The 23,155-nt window shown below is 54.9% G+C and overlaps 1 protein-coding gene across 6 annotated transcripts in view; it reads left to right on the forward strand.

The window, feature by feature from the left end:
* Positions 1–1,719: 1,719 nt before the first annotated feature.
* The window catches only part of KCNQ4 (potassium voltage-gated channel subfamily Q member 4), an 81,420-nt gene continuing 59,984 nt past the window's right edge, over positions 1,720–23,155 (forward strand). For all 6 annotated transcript variants that reach the window (XM_032802683.2, XM_075060728.1, XM_075060729.1 and 3 more), the window contains exon 1: positions 1,720–2,015. In XM_032802683.2, coding sequence (XP_032658574.1) covers positions 1,720–2,015 — 296 coding nt within the window. The remainder of the gene's footprint in view (positions 2,016–23,155) is intronic.

The following is a 23,155-nucleotide window of genomic DNA, read 5'->3' on the forward strand; positions in this document are numbered from 1 at the left end:
GAAATACAGTAGGAAGACATATATATATATATACACACACAGAGAGAACATGTGTGATGGAGTAGGGGCTGTCTGTGTGGGGAATGGGAGAGCAGGGGAGGACTTTAGGGGATGGACGATACCGGAGCCTGTAACCTGAGCTAGGTAAGGGAGGGGAGAGGTCAACACGTTGGCCCCGGAAGGAAGACAAAGGAAGGGGCCGGCAGGAGGGAAGGAGTTTTCAGTTTGGGTTTGGGGCTGTGTGGGCAGAATTCAGGGTATCCTAAGCTGGGATCCAAGCACCCCGAAAGCCCAGAAGGACTCGATTGAGGGGTCCTGACTGTGCCTGCAAGTTCTGCTGTAACCTGCGTTCCTGTGTCCAATAAACCTTCTGTTTTACTGGCTGGCTAAGAGTCACTGTGGGTTCCAGGAAGAGGGGTGCAGGGCCGGACTCCCCCACACTCCGTGACAACATGAAACAATGGGTGTTGCCATGCACACTCTAACAAGAGTGATCACTTAAGGTGAGCTATTGCCAGCAGGTGAGGAAAAACGTTTTGTAGTGGTAATGAAAATGGTCCATTTCCAACAGTTGACAAGAAGTTGTGAGGAACAGTGTGTGTGTGGTGGGGACATAAACATGGGGAAATAGTTTGACTTTGTGTAATGACCCATCCACTCCCAGTCTTTATTCAAGCCTAACTTAAGGGTGTCCCTTTTGCAAATTAATTCCAGGTCAGCCGTCTCTCCTTGGAGTCTGTTTCTGGAGGTTTCTGGTTGTAATATTGCGACCTTTAGGTCTGTAATTGAGTGACCAGGGAGGCTGAGGTGTCTCGGGCTGCTTTTTGAATGTTACAATTCTTGCCTCTGATTTGTGTCCAGGTTTGGCCAATGTACACGGAGGGGCATTACTGGCCCTCACAAACAAGCTCTGAGCGGTTTGGCTGCAGGATTTGGTGGGAGGGGACCACAGCGCTGGGCTGCGAGACGCCGCCGGGAGCAGGGTGATGGAGCTGGGCCCTGAGCGAACGAGCCCCAGGCAGGTGGGGAAGCTGGGAAGCGCCTGAGAGCCGGGCAGGCGGAGTCCCCACCCCCTCAGGCCCAGTAAGTGGCTGGGAAAAGGCTGGGCCGCGGCGGGGAGGGGCTGGGGGAGGAGGTGAGGTGACAGGCGAGTGTAAGCCAAAGGCAGGTGGACAATCCAGCGGCATGGAGAGGGGCTGGGCAGCGCTCGGGGCTGCCAGGGCGGCGGCGGCTCTGAGTCCTGCGCGATTCGCGGCGCTTTGACACTAACCAGCCCCCCGGAGCGCCCTGGAAACTGCAACTCTTGGAAACTTCGGCCGCTCTCCAGGCTTCGGCGCAGGAGCCCCGGGACGCGTCCGCCCCCCGCCGCCGAGCCGGGGAGCTGCGTGGGGGGGTCTCCCCGCGGCTCGGGGAGGGAAGCTGCGTGTGCCCCTCCAACTGCATCGCATGGGCTGAGGCTGCGGGGCGCCCCGGGCTCCTTTCCTGGCCTCCCGCGGGGAGCGCACCGGCCGCAGCCGGACTCGGAGGCGGTCCAACTCGCAGGGGCGCGCGGTCCCCTCGCCGCCCGGGGCAGGAGCGCAGCGGAGGGCTCCAGGAAAGGGCCCGTTTGGGGAGCCAGGGGGCGCGGAGCGCTCCCAGCCTCGGGCCCGGACTCGCCTGAAGCTCGGGCCATGCGGGGCCGGCCCGGCCCGGGGCCCCCCTCCGCGCCGTGAGCGCGCCATGGCCGGGCTGCAGCCGCCCGGCGACGGGGACCTCTCCATGCTCTCGCCGCCCCCGATCCCCGGCGAACCCCGGCGGGTGGAGTTCGTCGCCCTGACCGAGGTGCACACGGAGAAGAACGAGCCGCCCGCGGGCAGCCCCCGGCGCCGGGGTCTGCTGGGGACCCCGCTGCCAGCGCCGCCCGGCGGGGCAGCCGCCCGCTCCGCCGCGCACAAGCGTTACCGGCGCCTGCAGAACTGTCTGTACAACGTGCTGGAGAGACCCCGCGGCTGGGCGTTCATCTACCACGCCTTCATGTGAGTCCGCCGGGCCCCCCAATCCCCTCCAGTCTGGCACCCGGCCACCCGCCTTCATGTGAGTCCGCCGGGCCCCCCAATCCCCTCCAGCCTGGCACCCGGCCACCCGCCTTCATGTGAGTCCGCCGGGCCCCCCAATCCCCTCCAGCCTGGCACCCGGCCACCCGCCTTCATGTGAGTCCGCCGGGCCCCCCAATCCCCTCCAGCCTGGCACCCGGCCACCCGCCTTCATGTGAGTCCGCCGGGCCCCCCAATCCCCTCCAGCCTGGCACCCGGCCACCCGCCTTCATGTGAGTCCGCCGGGCCCCCCAATCCCCTCCAGCCTGGCACCCGGCCACCCGCCTTCATGTGAGTTGGCCGGGCCCCCCCATCCCCGTCCCCTCCAGCCTGGCACCCGGCCACCTGCCTTCATGTGAGTCCGCCGGGCCCCCCAATCCCCTCCAGCCTGGCACCTGGCCACCCGCCTTCATGTGAGTCCCGGGGGCGTCCATTCCCGTCCTCTCCAGCCTGGCACCCAGCTACCTGCCTTCATGTGAGTGCGCCCATCCCCGTCCCCTCCAGCCTGGCACTCAGCTACCCGCCTTCATGTGAGTGCGCTCATCCCCGTCCCCTCCAGCCTGGCACCCGGCTACCCTCCTTCATGTGAATCAGCTGGGCCCCCACCTGTGAGGCGCCCATCCCCGTCCCCTCCAGCTGACACCCAGCTACCAGCCTTCACTACCTGCCTGGGATGGGTTCCCATCTGTGGGCCCCCCAACCTGTCCTTGCCCCCTGGCCCCTGGGTGCCTCTTGGTTGCCATTCTTTGGGGTGCCCCCAGCCTGACATCCATCCACCCACCTTCATGTGGCCCTGTCTGACCCCTAGTTCCCCAACTGCACCACATCCCTGGGGTGGCAGAGCCCAGCCTGTGAGTGGGGACCCAGCCTGACCCTTCAGGAAAACCCCAACCTCAGAGCCACCCAGCCCTGGCCCCATCTATACACGTTCATCCCAGTACTGGGCTAGGCTGGCTCATCTATAGGGTCCCATCAACTAGCCCCCCATCTCCATCCTGACCCCTAATCCCCCAAGGACCAGCCCACCAATCTAACCCACAGGAGGTTCCTCATTCTCCTTTCCCAGGGGTCATGCATTTGTGTGGCTCCTGCATAACCCTGCGGTCCACACCCCACAACTACCAGAGAGTTCTGGATAGGGGAGCATCGCCAGTCCCCATCCCAGTGCTCACTGCACCACTCCAGTCTCCATGGACAGTGCCTGTCTCCCAGTGCCGGTTCCCATGGGGCTCCACTCTCAGGTTTCATCTCCACTCCTTTCCACCAGCCCCCCTGTTCTCCTTGCCCACTCCCTTTCTCTCAAGGCTGATTCCTACCCCAGCCTCTTTCCACTCCTTCCTCTGCTCCATCCCTCTTCCACCAATGCCATCCCAACCCTGAAGTCCTTTCTTGAGCCAATATCCACTAGCTTCTAGTCCTGATCCCTTTCCGCCATTTCAGCCCACCTTTCACAATCAGGCTCTTCCTCCCAGATGGCCAGCTCTCTTGTCAATCCCAGTTTCACCTTAATCCCAGCCCCCTCTAAAGAGTTCTGAACTGCTAGCAGAACCTGCCGGGGGAGGCCCCAGGGATCCACCTTCCTCTGCCTTGTCCCCATGTGAATGTAAAGAATCCACACCTGCTTGCATACAGCTTCAAAACTCTTCCAAAGTTTGCACTAGTTTCCTCTGAATTCAGTTCACACCTTTCAAATCCGGGTACATATTGTCAAGAGCCTAAGTTATGTTCCGCTCCATTGATTAGTGTGTTGTGTTTTCTACTAACAGCTTATTTTGGGAGGAGGAGGGTTGGGTTACAAACAACTTCTGTGGCTTTAAAAAAAAGGGGGGGCTCCATTGTTTGTGTCAAGTCTCAGATGAGGTGAGAATGCCTCCCAGATCACTTCCTCTCAGTTTGTTTCTGTTTCAAGTTTGAGATGGTATCTTCTGCTTTGCATGACTTCAAATTAAAAAGGTGGGGTTTTTAGTCTTAAACAACAATGGTGAGAGTTTATTAGCTCCAAGCCCTGGAATGGACCCAGAACATAAACCCAGCTCACTTTCTGGGTCTGTCTTCCCTAGATATCAACTGGGCTAGAAGTTCTGTTGCTGTCATGAACTATAATGGAGTTGTGATAATCCAGGAAAGTAAATGGAACCCCTGGGAAAAAAACCAACCCTTTCCCAGCATGGGAAATGATGGATGTATTGTGGCCAAAGGGATATCGGTTGCTTAGTTTAGCTTGTTTCTGAAGAAACAAAAGATTTGTGTTAATCCCCCTTCGGACTTTGTCCCTAAAGTTTTCATTGGACTGTTTGGAATTTTAAAATTTAAAAACCAAAGCAGCTTAAACATCATCATCATCATAATTAATAATAATAAAGACCTAGAAATGGGATGAGTTGCCCTCCATTCTCACTTGGGGAGAAAACAAGAAATACCTTCATTTGTCGGACTATTTCTGATTATTTTTCTTAAAATTCAAACCAAGGCTCTGTCCTGGAAAGAACTCATACTTTCAGAAAGGCAAGAGCAGTGATGCCTTGGTTCTACAGGGATGGGCGCTAGAAAAACATAATAATCACATAACAGATCTCCTAGTATGTACATGAGTCTGTTAACTTCATTAACAAACTCCCAGTCTCAGGGATGGCAAAGGGCAGACAGCGTCATTTATCAAACAGTGACTTAGAAGGGAATGGACTTGTGTGTGCGTGCGCTGGGGAGACACGGGATGAAGAGTGATTGCGTTAGAGGACACCAGCTCAGCACCGCCTGTGACATAATTGGTTTTGTATAGAATGCAGGGCATTAACGATCAGTGCGTACCGTGCTGTGCAGGCATTTCTTGGGTTCAGCGGAAAGGGTAATTATTGCAGAACAAAAGGGGGACCAGGAGGCCTCTGAATCTTGCGTCGCTCCAGCGTCAGGTGGTGTTAATTTGGGGGGAATGGGGCTTGGCCACAGAAAATTAGCGAGTTGTCTTTCTGCCTAATTAGATAGCTTGTGATTTCTTTGTGCTTAAAACAGTTGCAATGGCGCTCTGGGTAAATAGGAGGTCCATAAATCAAGGAGCAGGTGTTCTGTGTCCCAGAGGCACATTTTTTCTTCTTTTAAGTGGGTTATTTCAGCCAGCGCGCTCTTACCGTATTTCTCTTTAGTTGTACGAAGGCAAAGGTAGAAAAGACAGTAAGCAAACTCCCTGCCCTGATCCCAGGGTGCTAGTCCCTTTGGCAGAAGTGTTAGGAACCTCTTTGCATAGGTAGAATGAATTAGGAACCAATGTCTCCTGTGAAAGGGCCTTTCCATCCTCTCCCTGGGTGGAACGCCATTGGAATTACGCAGATCGGTGTCCAGGGCTAGATCTGTAAGGGTGACTCAAACACTAGCCATTGCAACGCCCACTCTATGTGCCTTGCTGCCTGGTGGAAGTCGCCCAGTCTCCCTGTTCCATGCCAGGGGAATGTTAAGTGCCTAAAAAAGGACCCACAAAAGTCAGTGGCTAGTGAGGACCTGCCTAAGCTAGCCAAGAGGAAATGCCAAGGAGAGGGGATAGAGCAGAAGCCAAAGGGAGTTGGGCATCTAAGTCTGGGCTGGAGGGAGGATGCCTCCATCTGCTTGGGATTCGCAGCCATGCTGGGCACCTGCACCTTTCTCCCTGGGGGTGTACAGAAGGAGGAGTCCCTCTTGCCACATTTAGCTCAGCGCTTCAAACACTCGCCCAGGAAGTGGAGAGACCCAGAATCAAATCCACCCCACCCCCAGCCTTGTGTAGAGCAGGAACTTGGCTATCCCACCTTCCAAGTGAGCGCCCCAGCCACTGGGTGTAAGGAGCTCTGGGGCAGGTCTCTCTCCATCTCTCCTTGAAGCTGTGCCATGCGGCATAAATAGTCTATATTCCTTGGGCCAGAGAGAGATCGAGAGATCTACTGTACATCCTGGTGACTGGATGCTCCACACGTCCTCCTCCAGCAGCTTGCACCTCCTCCTCCTTCCTCTGTGCAAGGTCTGATCTGCTGGGTGGCCACTGAAAACACCTCCAGGGTCAGGCCCCACAGGTGAAATATGTAGGGCAAAGCCAAGTGGGAGGACTCAGAGTGAGTTGGGTGTCAGGACTGATGTGGCATCCACATGCCTAGCGGCAGACATGTCACCCTGGGGACTTTGCGAGTTCGATGTCTAGGGGGTGTAGGTGCCCATGGGGTTAGGCAGCAACTGGGTGGAGGCTTTGAGGCTCCACATTTTGAACTTAGGTGCCTGAAGAGGCATTTAGGTTCCTAATTCCCTTTGTGGATCTAGCCCTTGATGTGCAAAGCAAGAGAGCTGAAAAACACCGTGGAGAAATGAATGTGTGTGCAGATGGGGAAGTGTGGTTAAGCGGTGAGAGCCCATGACTGGGCAGATGCATGGCTAGATCCTCTTCTAGGTTGTACCACTGTTCGGCTTTGTGCATCTTGCAGGGGAGCTGCATCCCTGTGCGACTCTTTTCCCCAGAAGCACAACCCGGGCCTGGAAGAGAGGGGAGCAGCCTGCCTCATTCATCCCAGTAGGGTGTTGAACTCTTCGGCTGAATGGGGCGCTACGGGGGCCTATTCTTACACACCCTGGAAATCTGTGTGAAGGACATGCTAGTGTGTGAAGTGCAGAGTGCCTTAGACAGAAGATTCAGAGTCGCAGGTTTGCACATGTAAATAAATGTCTATTTAGAGCCTTTCTGACGGCAGGTCCCTTCCTGTTTCGTTTTTCGTGATACAAGGCCTATGTGGATTTCTTCCCCCACTTCCCCTGCCGTATTCTGATTTAAAGCTCACAGAGTCTGAATGTCTTAGGAGGAGCTGTAGAGTCTCCATGCTGCAGCACAAATGAGCTTCCAAAGCACCCGAAGGTTTGCCGAGGCAGCATGGGTAGTGGGCAGTGCAGTGGGTTGGGGAGACCAGGATTCTAGTCCCAGGTCTAAGACTGACCTCCTGTATGACCTGGGGTAAACCTTTGCCCCTCTCTCTCCGTTTGTCGGTCTATTTAGATTGTGAGCACTTCGGGGCAGGGACTGTCTCTTGTGCTGTGTGTGCAAGCGGGAGAAGGGAGGAGGATTATCACTACCTAGATCTGCTCTTACCAGGGGGTGTTGTGGCATTTCTCTGCCCCGAGGAGAGACTTGAATGGGGAGAGGCTCGCCTGCGCCTCTGGCCTCCTCCGACGGCAGCGGGGCCCAATGCAGTGACACTGCTCGTTCCCCTGATGGATGCCCTTGGGTTCAGCCACAGGTGGGGCAAGCGGAAGTGCTGCGATTGTCTCCCCTAGTTGCTGTTCAAGGCCTGCTGAGGCTTCATGGGAAAACCCTGCTGAGCAGTCTCGGGAGATTGCTCTGCTCCCAGAACAATGCCAACATCCCGAGCTGCGGTTGGCTTTATTTTATGGAGGAGGAATAGGGAGAGTGGAGGGGAAGCTCCCAAAGATGCTCTTTATTCTGTGCCTGGCTAATTTTGGATAGGGGGGACCCGTATTTTGGCCTGCAGTGCCATTAACCCGCAGCTCAGTGTCTCATGAGACCCAGCCAGGGCCTAATCAAGGAGAAGAGATGAAGCTGCAGGAAGCTTCTCTCAGACCGACCAGGGGTTTGACTCGACGCATCCGCTGGATCTTCAGAAGCAGGAATGTTTCTAGACAGGGCAGTGATTTGAACTCCCCTGGGGAAGCTTTTGCTAAATTGGCGTGTGGGTAGCAATTGGACTCTGGTCCCAAAGTGCCTGTCATCTCCCGGGAGACCCATCATGATTGAATGCGATGGGAGAAAGCGCCCCTGGATTTGAATCTGAGAAGAGGGAAAGGAAGTTGCTTGCTGCTGTCAGAATATCTCCAGAAAATTAGGAACTACATCAGGTTGGGAATTGGGACACCTGCCTTCTGATCCTGGCTCTATCCGTGACCTTGGGTAAAGTCAGTTCCCTCCCACCTCCTCTGGCCTCCGTTTCCCCATTTTGCAAGAAGAAAGCATGGCATTTCCCTAGGCTTTTTTTTAAGTGCCTGGAGCTCTCCAGCTGGAAGAGCTCTGTGGAAGTGCTGAGTGTTATGTACCACTGATGTGCCTGTGCTAACCACGGGTCCCGCTGCACCATGCAATTGGCTGCTCTATCTGCAGGCCCAGCTCATGTTCTTCAATCTGTACCATGCGCTTGATTCCTGCAGAGGAGGGAGCTCAGCAGGCAGTCACCGGTGCATCTGTGCTCTCCCTGCTCCGGCTCATTTCACAAGACAGTGTTATCCAGGCATGAGGTGTATTGCAGCCTGTATAAGTCACAGCTGGCAGGTACCGCTGTGGGGGCCAAAGCAGTGGGGGTGGATGTGGGGAATGGAAGACTGGAGTGGAGGGGGGTGAGCGGTTGGAGCCTCGTGATTGGGAGAGGACAGGACTGTTTGGCCTCCAAGAGTGGGAGACACCCTCCCCCCCCCACTAAAAATAGCTAAGATCAGCACCAACCAGAAAGGGTAAGGCTGAGTGTGCAGGCTTCTGCCTATGCACACGTATGTGCTAAGCATGTCCGTGCTGCGTGTATATCCTGTGCCTTTGGGCATGTGGTTGTGTTTAGCTCTTGCTGCCAGAGCCCGAGCCACGCCGGTTCAGTGCCAGGATGTCACTACTGTGCTGCCCCATCCTTGTTCTGGGGAGCTGTAATGCAGTGGGAACAGAACGTACGAGAGTCAGAGCCTGTCAAGAGGGGAAGAAAGTGGGTCTGATTTAAGCTAGCCTGGTGAGATGGCAGGATGGATTTGTCACTTGATAACGGGGCATCTGCATTCCCGGGGGAGATCAGAGAGGAGCCGGTCTGCCATCTGTAACGCTTCTCGGGACCCTCAGAGTCGTTCGCTGGGGTGGCTGTTTTCTTTCTTTCTTGTTGTTGGGATTTTTTTGTGTGTGCAAATGTTGGGCTACAAACAGAGGAATTAATGGTGGCAGCTGGTGCCGAAGGGTTGGTAGTTGTGTATTACACAGGTTTTGCTGTGCTCTGAAGGAAGGAAGGGAAGGAGAATCTTGCTTTCAGAGAGTAATGAGAGTGGTGCACGCGCATGCGCATACACACACACCATCCAGGCCCTCCTTCTCCCCCCGCTCTCCCCACAAAAATAACTCCAGCAGAACAAGACTATCCACTAGCGCCCCTAGTACAGCGCTGCCAAGCAAGGTCCTGTCCTCGGGGCCTACCCACCTGTCCTTCTCGATTCCCGTTAGGTCCTTGAAGTCTAAACATGCCCTTCCTCGTATAGAAGCTGGAGAACGAGCTCCCCGCTAGCTGGATCCTCCTCCTGCCACATCCCACGTGGAGGTCTGGAAGCCTTCAAACGAGACTCTCATCTGCTAGAAGAGGGACTGCGTTCTCTCTCTGTCTTTGCTCATCTGCGCCACTTCCATGCTTGTGCAATAGCTTCTGTTTCCCCGCCAGGCCTTGCTGGGAAGGATTAGTGCCAGGGGACTCCTCTCGAATGTGCTCACAAGGGGTGGGGGACAGAATGTAGTGATCCACTATGAAACTCTCCGGGACACCTGGACCTGTGCGCACATGCAGCAAGGTTCCCATCGCACCTGCCCCAGCAACAGCTAATGGTCTGTGGCTGTGTCAGTTGCAGCTAGGACCCTTGGCTGTGACCTTTACCATGAGATGTGTTATTGCGTCACAAACTTGGCATCGAGACTGTGGTGTGGATTCAGGGAAAGGATTACACGCCCTGCCTTGGAAACTAGTTCTGTGCTGCTACCAGATTTTTTTCTTGTTGGCCTTCTTGGCTTCTAGATTGCAAGTTCTTCGGGACAGGGACCGTCTACCCTAGGAGCGTACAGCTCCTAGCCCCAACCCTGACTGCGACCGTAGGGTGCTACCAGAGTACAAAGAACTAATAACTAGCAAATCTGGCAAGATAACACTTTTCTTCTCAAAGGGGGTTGGGGGAGGCAGTGGGGCTGATGTCGAAGGGAGGGGATGCTCTTGTAGCATGGGGCAGGTCATGTCTCCAAAGCCCTGAGTTATGATGAATCCTGTTGGTTAAGGTAGTGCCTCTGGGCCAGCCAGGAGCGGTGCCCCGCTGTGCTAGGGGCTGCATGAGCCCAAAGCAGTAGGCAATCCCTGCCCTGAATAGCTTGCAGTCTGAATCTGGACAATCCCATCCCTCTTCATACATTGTCAGAGCTGGCCAGAAAGCTGTGTGCAGGGTCGGGGGAGCTCAGTGTGTCTCTTTCTGCCCCTTTCTTCACCTCCCAACATAAACTCTGGTCTCCGGTCTCTCATTTGGTGGACTTCTTTCTATAAATACCATCATCGCCTGGTGATCAATACAGGAAGTTGACACGGCTTCACCCCAATGCTGCAGCTTTCCACACTACGGAGAGCTCTCTTGGAACTGTGTTTCTGAGTGTTCTCACAGACCTGCGTAATCTACATGGCCTCAAAGGGGAAACCTTATCATGGAACTTAGAGAAACTCTAAAAGTTGTTCTGTGTCCCCCAGCTATTTAAAATCCTGCAGGCTGAGAGCAGTGGGCTAAATCAGATCTCCACCCTCTGCTTGGGGGCTATGCTCAGATTGTGCACACGGGTTTGGAGGTGCCCTGGACAGGTGCAGAGGTGCTGGGCGGTCTGGTTGCTCTCCGCATCTGCCCCAGCACCGGGACACGGTGCACAGCTGTATCTAAGATCACAACACCTTGCTTGGGTTTGCCTGGGCTCGATGGCCTGGGCTCGTAAGCATCGGAGCCTTCATTGGTGGGTGGATTTGGACGTGGTTTGTGTGTTCAGGATGTTGAAGCCAGTAACTTAAAGGGTGCGATCAATTTAAGCTCTGTCTACCATGGTAGTGACCCTATCAAATTTCCAGGAAGTTACTCTCCAGTGGGAGAGCTGAGGACAGACGCTTGGCTTGTGGCATAACCCTGGGTGCTGTCATGGTGGAGGACTGTGGAAATTGGGTATTAAATGGTACTATACACTGTTGAATGAAATGCTCCCCTCTGTTAAAACCAGGTTAAGATCCCAAATCCAGGTCTCAGATATGAGTCTCTCTCCATGAGGATCTGGGCTGTAGTCTCTGTAAATGGGGACAAAATTTCTTCTCTTGCCCTCTTAGGTCAGAGTCCCTCTGGAGCAAGAACTGTGTCTTGTTAGATGTATGTACAGCCCCTAACACAGTGGGGCCCCAATCTTTATATGTACTGAGGTCACACCTAAGAGCCCCAGTGTCGACTAGGGCCCCACCGTGCTTGGTGCTGTATGACCACAGAACAAAAAGAGCCTCAGAGAGCTTACAATCTGAACGCTCCATTGCAGCCCTTAGTTGCTACCATAATAGAAATAAGAACCAGACTCCAAACGTATTTTGAGGGTGGGGAAAAACTGCCTATAACTTTTCCGTTCCCACATTTCTCAGCAGCAGCTGCCACTGCGCTTGCTGGGCCAGAAATGTCAAAATTACCTGCAACTGCCTGGCATTCCCTGGCCACAAGCAGCCAAAGGCAGGGATCTGTTCTCTGTTTTCCCGCAAACTTTCCAGTCCTGCTTTTTGCAAACTCCAGTAGTTTGGATAAGTTGCAGGTAGCAGCCTCCACCCCGACACACACCCCCACACCCACGTCGCCCTCAGGTCCCCTTTTGCAGTTGACTAGTCATTTTCCATATTGCTGCTCTGAAAGAACCGCGTTCCTACTAGCTTATATTAATGGTTATGAAACTGCCGGGCACTGAAAACTTGGCTCAGCAGAATTTGCTTTCCTAGAGGAGCATTTCATTAGAAGAACAATTTGACCAGGAGCAAATTACAGAAGATAGAACCAATAACAATAACAAAACCAAACCCCTTAAATTTATAATTCTTCCCCCTCACCCCGCTCAGCTGCAGTCCGCGGACCTGTTCGCTTTGGTTCCCTTGTTAGTGTTGATTTGATGCATTTTACCTCCAGCCCTTCTTGTTAAAATCTCACCTGTGTGCCTGGAGTTCAGGACGCGATCAGAGGGAAGGCAAATGGGAACCTACTAGGGATTGTTTATGCATCTCGTATGCTGCTTAACGAAAGCCTGGCACCCCAGAGAGCTGCTGCGTTTGTGGATCCTGTCTCCTTGCTTCTGTACCTAGGAAGAGTTTTGAAAGTAATTCAGCTTCAGTAAAGAAGATCAAGAATATGCAAGAGAGCATTTCTCTCTCCCTTAGCTGGAGACGCTGGGCAAGTCCAGTCTCGTGGTAGCCTCCAAGTCATGAGTCCAGGTTCTAATCCTGGTTTTGACACTGCCTTCCTTTGTGGCCTTGGGAATGTCGCATAGCAGCTTTGTGCCTCAGACTCCCCCATCTATATTATGGGGGTAATATTGGCCTGAAGGGGAATTAGCTGGATTGACTCTTGCTGGTGCAGGGCAGTTTTCACACATGACCCCAGCCCGGTGGGAGATTCGCCCCTGGGTCTGGGGGAAGGCAGGGGTGGCCTACCCTGGATCTTCACTCTGGAGCCAGGGCTCCACAAGATGAGGCCACCTGGGAGATGCTCTGAATCAGAGGCTTTGGCCACATACTTCCTCACTGATCAGCCCCATCCACTGTGCAGCTGCTAAGGTTGCAAACACCTTGTCCTATTACTGCCCCAATCCCCAGGTGGACTTTCCATCCCTGGGGGGCTCCACTTCTGTGTCCCCCGTCGCAGATGCTGCCAGGACCAGGGGATAAATCAAAGCCTATATCTGCCCAGTGCTTTGAAGATGAAGCCAGTTAGCAACAAGCGAAAGGTTCTTCTTAACTTTGCTGATTTGAACTTTTGCCTCTGCAACTCCTTGCACTGACACGAAGAGCCATTTCCCCTATAGGCTGCAATTTCAGCCTGGCTAGGCATTGCCCAGAGCCAGCCCTAAACACCCCCCCATGTCGGTGGGAGTGTTGCCTGTGCACGGGCCATGCAGCTGGGCCAAGGAGCTGCTGATTCTCTTGGGGCTTTGTCTAGCCGGGATGTTACTGCCTGGCAAGCCAGGGTGTGAATCTACTGGGCCAGCAGGCTTCACAGTGACAATCTTATGTCTCTTGCAGGTACAGTATGTCCCTTTTTGGATCCTGGAACTGCTCGGGCAGCCTAGGTGAACATGGGGGATGAAACCAAGGCAGGCACTGATGTTAAGTGTTTCTGATCCCTCCTAGCAAATGCTGGCTGGGAACTAGGCTGCTGACAGCTGATATTTTATGGTGATTCTTTTTATTATTATTCCCTTGCATTCTATTCCTGCAGACTTGCACAGAGCAGCAGCCGATTTCCTCTGCCCCAGGGGCTCGCTTTCCCATGCAAGGCAGGCAGCAGGGGCTGAACTTGACCCTTAGCTGGGTGAGATGTGGATGGGGACCCTTGCCTGTTGCCCCCGGGGCTGGTTGTGGTCCGCATGGCCTGGCTTGGGAGGTGGATGGGTGCAAGCCACCTTTTCTCCAAAGGAGAGTCGGGTAGGATGCAGGGGAAAGAGATCCCTGACATGAACATTTGCAAAATCAAACCAGCAATCGGTCAAAGAAAATCAGTCACAGACGGGGCCGGATGAGCCAACAGCTTTTGTGTTGCAATGTTTTTTGTCAGGCTGCTTTCTGAGGTTGGGATCTACTTGATTTCCCCCATGAATGAGCCCAAAGGGAAAGTTCTGTAGAAATCTCACAACTGCACCTGGTTCTGAGTTGGAGCCGTGAATCTTTCAGCCGCACAAATTGGGCTCAGCTTCACCCCAGAGACTTAGTTTGTCTCTATCAGCTAGAGATGGGACAAAATGAGACCTAACCTCTCAGTGCAAACTGCGGGTGGCTTCAGCATCAGAGCTTGTGGGTGACCTGAATATCCCCGAGCTCTGGGCAGAAGTGAGTTCTGAACTGGGGCCACACTCTGTAGCTGAGGCTGGTGTCTGCTGATGAGCTTCCTTGCACCCGGGTTTGTCTAGGATTTGAAGCAAACCGCCCAAAAGCAGGCCAGGTCTACATGGCTTCCGGAGTTGCCTGGCCTTGCTGGTGACGCAAAAGGCCCTAGAGAGACTAACCAATGAAGGGAGATCTTGTCCTGAGGGCCAGAACTGGACACTCAGGGGCTCTGTGCCTCCTTGGACAGGAGATAGTCCCCGGCCTCGCTCCCTGCTCTGCACTGACCCTTCCATCCCCCCCAGTCAGAGAGAACCTCCAAGCCGGGGAGGAAAGAGAACCAAGCCGGGGAGGAAAGAGAACCCAGCCAGGGAGGACCCTGGTTTAGGGGTGGAAGTTGCCAGTGGTGGGTTCTGTTCCCAGTTCTGCCACTGATGCGCTGGATGGGAGTCAAGTCCATTCCCTTCTCTGTGCATCAGTTTACTCCTGGCTAAAACAGGTGAGTACCTGCTTCCCTTGTGCGTGTGAATGTGGCTGGCTTCATTAATAGCAGTCGCTTGCCATGACACCCCGGATGAAAGGGGCTGCTGGGGATGGAGCATCGCTACGAGCTATGCCGGCAGGACGGGCAGGGGTGGGAAATCCCAGACTCTGATGGCAGGTGGAGAGGGCGTGATGGGAGCAGATGCGCCCTCAAGCATCTGTGTGTGCCATAGGATGCCTGCCAACATCCCGAGGAACCCAATGGCTGGAAGCTGTCGGCACGGTCAGCGGAAAGGCCTCAGAGGCACCTTGGGTGAGAAGCCAGCTGGGCAGTACGCAGGCAGTACACCCACAGCATGAGCAATAGGCCTGGCGAGGCTGCTGTGAAATGGGCAGAATGTGGCAAACAGCCAGTCAAGGCTCTTGGGAAACAGAGCGTTACCAAAGTGACCAAGCCAGCATCTCCGGCGTAACATCCAGCAGCCCTGTGTCCAGCGCCACGAGGGAGCTCAGAGGAGGGACAGCCTTGGGGTTAATGCACTGGCCTGAGACTCAGGAGATCGGGGCTCAATACACGGTTCTGCTATGGGCTTTGTGTGGGATTCACTTAATCTCTCTGTGTCTCTATTTCCCCAGCTGGGAAATGGGGATAAAAGCACTTGTCTATTTAGATTGCAAGTTCTCAGCGGCAGGGCCTGTGTCTCGCTGCATCTGCATTGCGTAGCATTGTGCAGCCCCTTGCACAGCTGGACCAGTAAGGGTGTGTCTACACTTCCCACTGAGCCCAGGTCTATGGGACCCAGACTTCGTGGTTCCAAGCCTGTGCCTGAGCGTCCACACTGCAGAGTGAAGCTGGGTTTACGGTTGCTGGACTCTGGTCCTGCAGCCCTGCTAATGTGTCCACACCACACAGCCCTTCTCACTTAGGTCTGCAGCTTGACCTGGGTCCACTCTGACCGGGCTTGGATCCTCGTCAGAGCAGGACCAAGGCTCCGATCCTGCCTCCCTCCCTAGAAGGAGCCTAAGACCTGGGTCCTGAGTGCTGGCTGACCTGAGTCAGACTGATTTGGGTGTGGTTGGAAGAGGGTTAGCATGCAATGGAGACGTACTCGGAGATGCTGCCGTAACACTAATGAGAAGTCAGGCCCTGCTGGTTTTTAATAACGCTGCAGTACGTCACTTACTAGCCAGGGAGGAATTGCACGTCAATGTGCCCTCCTCCCGTGCACCGTCTATGTGTTAGTTCCCCTATGGCTCCGCTAAATTGGCGCGGGACGTTGGCAAACAGATGGACTCCCCCTTTGCTTGCGGCTGCCGTTCCATACTCAAGAAGCTCTCTTAAGCGAGCGAGCAGGGGATTAAACATGCATAGGCTCCGGCGTACCTGCAACCACCACTTAATGCACAGGCACAGCGGCTCCACTGAACCAAGCCAATGCTTTCCCCGGATAGCAATAGCGTAGTGTATTTAATGGGACTGGCGCACGCCCATTCAGTGTCTTTATTCCCCAGTTTTTAAATCTGATTTTTCAGGGGAAGTGTGGGGAACAGAAGAGGGAGAAAGCAGAGGGTTTGCCAGCCACATTCCACCTAATTTAGCTCACTAACACTCATGGACAAACTCACTCTTGGGGCACTGTCTTTTATATGGTGCCTGGCCAATAGCCCTGATGCTCTCAAAGCACAGCACATATAAACCAAATTCATCTCTGTAGTATCAGAGCGCTGGCTCCCGCCTGTTAATTTGTTAGCCTCACCGCACTCCTGTGCAGCAGTGCTATTATCCCTAGACAGAAGGGAAACTGAGGCACAGAGTGACTACATGACTGGCCCAAGGTCATGCAGGAAGTCTGTGGCAGAGGAGGGACACGAACCCCAAGTCCTAGAGTAGCAACCTAACTGTTAGGCTGTCTTCCTCTTCATTAAGGCGCACTACCCCCTGTGAGCATTGTCCCTAAGAGGCTGAGGAGCAGAGAGCTTAAGGCCTCCTGGTTTGGGGTTACGCAGTGATTGGGTGCCCTTCCCCGACCCTGGGGCCTGATTTCCGGAGGTTATCGGGGGTTGCTCAGCGCCTGTGAAAGTGACACCCTAGAGTTGCGGACCTAAGACACCTCCCCTGCCCCCCAAACCAGTGGTCACTCTTGCAGATCCTGGTCCGACGATTTGGCTAGCTCAGACGAGACATCCGTGGCCTCCTGCAGGCTGGAGCCCAGGCCTCCTGACTCCGCAAGAGCAGACCTTGAGGTTTTAAAAATCGCAGAGAGGCGCTCATCTCCTCCCACAGGAAGTGCATGCTCTCTGTCCCAGGGGCCTTGCTCTATAGTGAATGGGCCGAGGGGAGTGAGCCATGAAATATTTAGAGCGTCCTTCCTCAGACTGAGTTTCAGCAGTCCTTCTCCGTGCATTACTGTTAGGGTGCGTGGGATGATGGATGGACTCTGCGGATTTTGCTCTGCCACTGAAGGGTACGAGCGGGGAGGAGGATGGGGGCGTGGACTGGACGGCCTAGGGGAAGCCAGGAGTCTCCCCAGGAGATGATTCGTATCAACAGGGACTCTGATGGCGAGCAGCGGTTCCCATGTGATGGCAGGGTGTGGCCAATACGCCCTCTCTAGTGTCAGAGGCTGTGCACGCAGCCTCTATCACAGAGCCGAGCACAGGCACTGCACTCAGCTAGGCAGCCCCTGTGCTGCCTGCCCCGGCCCCACACCTTGGGTGGTCTCTTATAGCCATGCCGGGAGGATGTGAAATGCCGCTAGGTCAGAACGCTGCACTTTGTATACGCACGAGAGGTGCCAGACAGGGCCTCTAGCTTCTTGCTCTGTAAAGAGAGGGGATGTTGGTCCTGCTCACCAGCTCCTGGGACTTAGGAGTGCTGAGCTCTGCCACTGATTTGCTCCAAAACCTTGATCAAGTCACTTAATCTTCCCGTGTTGTGGCATCCTCAGCTGTAAAATGTGAGGATACTGAGCTGATCAGGAGGCAGCTGGAAGGCTTGCCTGATGTTTGTGAAGTATTCTGGTATCCTCGAGGGGGAAAGCCGCTGTGTGCAGTCAGGTTCTCCAGCGCTGGGAGGCCGTGGGAGTTGTAGAGGTGGCTCTTTGGAGAGGCAGTGGGTGAGCCAACTGGCTGCTGGTTTGGCGTTTCAGAGGCCAAAGGGAATGTTACTAGTTATTTATGACCATGCCTGCTGGGCTGGCAGCCCCTAAACCTGGATCGTTCTGCAGCTTCTTCCCACCTCTTCCTGGCTCCTGCGGTTTTGTGAGAAGAACCTGGGAAGTGGCAGCTTGAGGCTGGCACCTGCGTCTCGTGCATCATCTGGCAAAGACCACAGGGGACAGTTTCTATCCTCTGGAGCTCAAGCGTGTCTCTCTGTAACGTGCCACCTGGCATCCACCGGCCCAGGAGTGTGGGTAGTGGGTCCTCTCCAGAGCCGCTCATTCCTGCAAGAGAAGGGGTGCACCCTCAAAGGGCCTGCTCCCACACTGCTTGCCCAGACACAACTGGCTCCAACATTGGCTGGGCAGTTTTCCCAGGGTGAGGAGAGGCCCAAAGTGTATGTAAAAGGAGCACTCTGCCAAGCGTGGTTGCCTTGTGCTGAGGGTGGGTCCGTGACAGAGCACCGGGTGTTTGGGGAACGTACAGAAACTCTTGCCTGATACCAGACGAGTCCCAGAGAATCCAAACAGCTGGAGACGGTGTTTTGAAAAGGTTTTTAAGCCCCTGCCTTAGCGTGGGAGGGGCTGGACTAGATGGCCTCTCGCGGTCCCTTCCTGCCCTACACTTCTGGGATTCAATGTGGGTCAGAGCCCACCTACAGGGCCGCTCCGCTCCCAGGCGGTGGATTTGTCTTGCTGTGTGAGTGGGAGAGACCCATTCCCGTGCCATCTCCCACATCCCACAGGGTGGCTCCTCCATATGGGGGGACAGGGCAGATAGGGGATGTGGCAGTTACACTTCAAAGGGGCTTGTGCTGAGCCTTGTCTTTGTGGGTTTCACTCACATTTTAAAAAAATAGGTTTTGTTTGTTTCATTTGGAGTCAGAATGAACCAAAGGTAAATCTTAGCCCTCAGCCTCCTCTGTTTAAAAAATCCAGTTTTCACCCAAACCCACAGATCAGGGCACCCATCTCTCTCCAAACTCGGCCATGGTTTGCACACCCCTCATTAAACTGGCCCCAAATTTCAGCTTGATTATAATCACCCCGCCAAATTGGATGAGTCTCCTCGATCCCTCTCTGGCATGTCGATTCTCTGGTGGTGGTCATTGCGAGAACAGATTGACAGTTTCCCCCTCCAAGCCTCCCTGAGCTAGGCAGCTGCCCTGTGACACTGTCCTGGCAGGTCAGCGGCCTTGAGAAAGGGATGGGCTGACGGGGACCCTATCACGAGGCAGGGAGTGGTGGGGATGCTGGTGGAAGGGAGAGAACTTTCCAGCTCTGCTTTCCAGCCCCAGGGGACTGCTGGGAGAGACGTATGCAGAGTGGGGAAGTGATTTGGGATCAGATCGTTATCATTAGGAGTGTCTCTGAAAGCCTCTCATGCCCAATACCGTCTTTCTCACTCACAGTAACTCTGCCAGGAAAGGCTCCCATTACAGCCAGCCGATGTCCCATCAATCCTCTGCCTATCAAATGGCGGGATGCTTTGGGTGCAATATTTTCTCTCTCAGGCATCCGGTCTCACAGGAGCCTTTTACCATTACTTTGTTTCCCAGCTGTTGGCCCCATATCTCAGCTCTTCTCTCCAAGGGTCTGTGGCCAGGGGCAGCAGCCTCTCTGCCTGGGTAGAAATCTCATACGAATACCTTGGTTATGCATTTCTCTGGAGCCTTGTGCCCAAGCAGCTCAAATCTGCCCTTTGAGATGCTCAGGGGATCGGTTACAGTTTCTCAGAATATGTCTGCACAGTGAGAAACCCTCTGAGTCTCAGAGCCCAGGCCAGCTGATTTTGCCTCACGCTACAGGGCTAAAAACAGACCTTGGAGATGTTCCGGATCAGACTGGAGCCTGGGCTCTGAGCCCCTCCCCGCTGCTCCGGGTTTCAGAGCTCGATCAGAACACCTACGCAGCTGTTTTTAGCCCTGGAGCATCAGCCTGAGTCAGTTGACCTGGGCTCCAAGCCTTGCTGCCTGGGTGGTTTTTGCTGTGTCGACGTACCTTCAGTAACCTTCTCTAATTTACTTCCTTCTCTGTGCCTCACTCACCCCATCTATGAAGTGGAGAGAAGTTTGCTGACCCACATTCAAAAGACGGAGCTGCAGCCACCTCTGGGGTGGAAGTTGACAGCAGTTTATTAGCCACAAAACACTACCCAACAATTCCGGCGTGGAAGTGAAGAGGAACAACTTATCCATTTGACAGTTCAGGTGGATTTTAGGAAGGCAGAATATCATGACCGGCTTGGAGTTTGGCCTCAATTAACACCCCCACCTCCCCTTAGGATCTTGGAGTGAAAAATATTATGAGGAAGGAACAACAACAAAAAAAGGCCAATACTGCAGTTTCCCAGGCCTGACGCATCGCCACCAATGCGTAAAATTAAGTGACTAAGCCACAAAGTGATACTGTGGATTGATTCCCCCCTCCCCCACCCGCCTCCTTGTGCCGCTGGATTCCACTTTCCACATTCAGCCTTTGCTAAGCTTCAGTGCAGGTAGCTACCGCTTGCCTGAAACCCCCCCAGGGCCAGCCCGCCACCCCGTGTACAACAGGTGCCCCCTGGCATTGCTCTTGCAGGACAAAGAGAACACTGCAGTTTACAACAGCCGGGGGGGGGGGGGGGGGGAAGAGATCTCCCATTTGAGTCCTCCCTACCGTTCCCAGCAGGGGCTTGGCACTTAGGCACACTTCGAGTTATATTTTAGTGCTAAGCCTAGATCCCCTGGGACTGAGTGCAAGGCAAATGGCTAAGTCAGCACAAGGACTCTGTTTTTTCTCGCTTCCTGTTCTTCTATAATTGGGTCCCTCTGTGTTGAGACCTGGATTGTTCAGAGAGCGGCTGGACCTTTGTCTCTAGGTCACCAGTTCAAATCCAACCCAGGTTGGCAGTGAGACCAGGCTGCATCTAATGGGAGCTTGCTGGCTCTCAGACCCGCCGGATCGTAGCCTTCCATGCTGGAACCATTCCGAGGTGCACCCTTTCCCTGCACCAGTTACACCAACTGCCCTTCTGAAAGACTCCAGGCATCTCAGCCTTGTTCTCCGTTCTCACGCTCGCCAACCTTGCAGAAACTGCTGCCTTTGAATGCAGCTGCTTCGCGGATCGTTTTACTCCCGAATCCTCCATCCCGATGGGGCTGGCATTTTGGCAGCATTCTTGTGCCCATTCCCTAGGACAGAGGGAACGTTCAGTCTCTGCTCCGTCCTTTCCCCGTGCACAGGCATGGGGGGGAGAGATTTAACGGGGCACCGAGGGTGGGGGGCAGGTTAGGGTTTGAGACACAGCAGCAGAGCTACATGGGGACAGAGGCTGTTGTGGCTTCAAATGAAGGTGTGTTAGCAGGACTGGAACAGCAGAAGGTCAAGACTGATGTGTGTGGGTAGAATTTTGGGTATGTAGTTTGCCAAGCATGTTCCTGCTCTGTGGAATATCCCCCCAATTAAGAGGAAAAGGCGATGGGAAATGGCCATGCTCCGGGCTCCTTTCTGCCCCACCAAACCCTGCTTCTAAGTGGCTGTCCTCTCATACCAGTCTGCCACTGGTCCTCCCGGACCCACCCTCACCTGGGTAACTTCGTTTGCAAGAGCCCTCTGCAATGTTACTTTTCCCCAGTGATCACTTTGTCCACTAGGCTCAGGCCGGGGAAGGCGAGATGTCGCTTTATCCCGGAACAGGCCAGAATCCCAAAATAGCATAAGGTTACATGTTGCCCTCCCTAGCCGGTGCCTTTTCTGCTGTCCTGCCTGAGAGGAGCAGCAGGGTCTGCTCCTCTGACTACAGGCCACAGCCCGAGCTCCTTCCCACTGGAGCCCTCAGGGAATCTGGCTACGGCCCTCTGGATTTGGCTTTGCAGTTCGATGCAGTTGAACGGAGCCCGCCTGAGAGGCACAGCAGCGACTCCCGGTCCCGGCTTGGGCTGGTTCTGCGCCAGCCCCTCGGAGGCAAAAGGCGCTATATCCCTTTCGGTGGCCAGTCACCGTTCCAGGATGGAAGCAGAAGGACGCTAAGTGGCACTCAGATCCGAGCGCTAACCCCCGGCGCTTTCCCTCTCAAGACGCCCTGGCATAGGTTGCCTGGCGGAGCACGATGCCTGCTTACGCTCACCCTATTTTTATGTATTTTGCTTGGCAGATTTGGGCTGGCTTGGAAGGAGAGCAGAGCTCTCACCACACTGAGCGATGCAGCTGTCTCTGCGTGTCAGGCTCGAGTCCTTTGTGTCTAGGAAGGAGCCTGATTCTTATGGTGCCAGGGGCTTCTCTTCCGGGCAATCCAGGGAGCTGCTAGCAGCCCTATCTCAGCTGCTGCACTCCCGCTGCTGGGGCTCGCCCTGCCTGGAGAGCACCTGCCTCTATGCAGAGCTATTGAGATAAAGGCTGGCGAAAGCAGGTCGGGGAAGAGAGTGAGCAGGTTACTGCGAGAGACACCTGTCCTCCTCCGCAGCTCATAGAGTGGCCTCCCCCACTCTCCTGTGGGGACGTTCTCTGCCTCGTGCATTGGAAGTGGGAGCAAAGTCTGCTCCTCCTAAGGGCTGGGAAGTAGAACCGAGTGATAAACTTTTCCTCACTTGGCATTAGCTAGAGCAGTGATGTCCCCAGCTCCTTGCAGATCCGGCCAGCTGTCTGCAGAGCTTTGCCGGGGAACGTGTCCTCCACCTTGCTGCCGGCCATTGACCTCTTCCCCCTTCTTCCCCCGCCCAGCTCTCAGCGATCCTTCTCCAGCTAGTGGAGATGGGAGTCACGAGTAAAGTGGGGGGGAGTTGGCTGAGCACCGTGGCAGTGAGTCCTGGACAACACCTGTCAGGATCCATCCAGGCACCCCTCCCCCACTGTAGGATGGTTGCTAAGGTCTCATCCTGTTAATCTTAAATGTCCCAAGCGATGGGGCTTTCCCTGCTCCCTTGGAGCCACCGTCTCAGGAATGATGGGCTTGAGTTGCCTCAGCTGAGTCTGGGGCTGGACCGCTCAGCCCTCCAGCCGGTTAATGGGCCCAGCTGGGCCAGGGCCGCCCAGAGGATTCAGGGGGCCTGGGGAAAAGCAGGGGAGCTCTGGTGCTTGTACTCACCCGGTGGTGGTCTGGGTCTTCGGCGACATTTCAGCGGCGGGGGGGCCCTTCAGTTGCTCCACATCTTCGGCAGCACTGAAGGGCCCCATGCCGCCAAAGACCCAGAGCGACTGAAGGGCCTGCCACTGCTGAAATGCTGCCGAAGACCCGGACTGCCGCTGGGTCAGGGCTCGCGGGGCCCCTGCAGGGTCTGGGGCAAATTGCCCCCCTTGCCTCCCCCCGGGCGGCCCTGAGCTAGGCTGCTGCAGAATCTCCTGACTGGCCACTCAGGGCTTTTGCCCACAGCTACGCACTCTCCTGTGCCTGCCTAGTTCCTCTCATGCTGATCCCCGGCCCGGCTTCTGACTCCAGCTCTGACTCTTGGCTGGTCTCCCAGTTCCTGGCTCTGACTCCCCGCTCCTGGTTCTAACTACCAGAGCAGACTGGCCACCTCCCAGTCCCTGACAACGGTTCTGTATCTTAGTGCATCTCCCAGCGGAGAAGCTTTCCCTGGCGTTGCTCCTAAGTATTCGCTGCTTTGGTTTCATCTTTGATGCTTGCGTCCTTGGG

The sequence above is a fragment of the Chelonoidis abingdonii genome, chromosome 25 (assembly GCF_003597395.2).
Source record: "Chelonoidis abingdonii isolate Lonesome George chromosome 25, CheloAbing_2.0, whole genome shotgun sequence".
Classification (NCBI taxonomy): domain Eukaryota; kingdom Metazoa; phylum Chordata; order Testudines; family Testudinidae; genus Chelonoidis; species Chelonoidis abingdonii.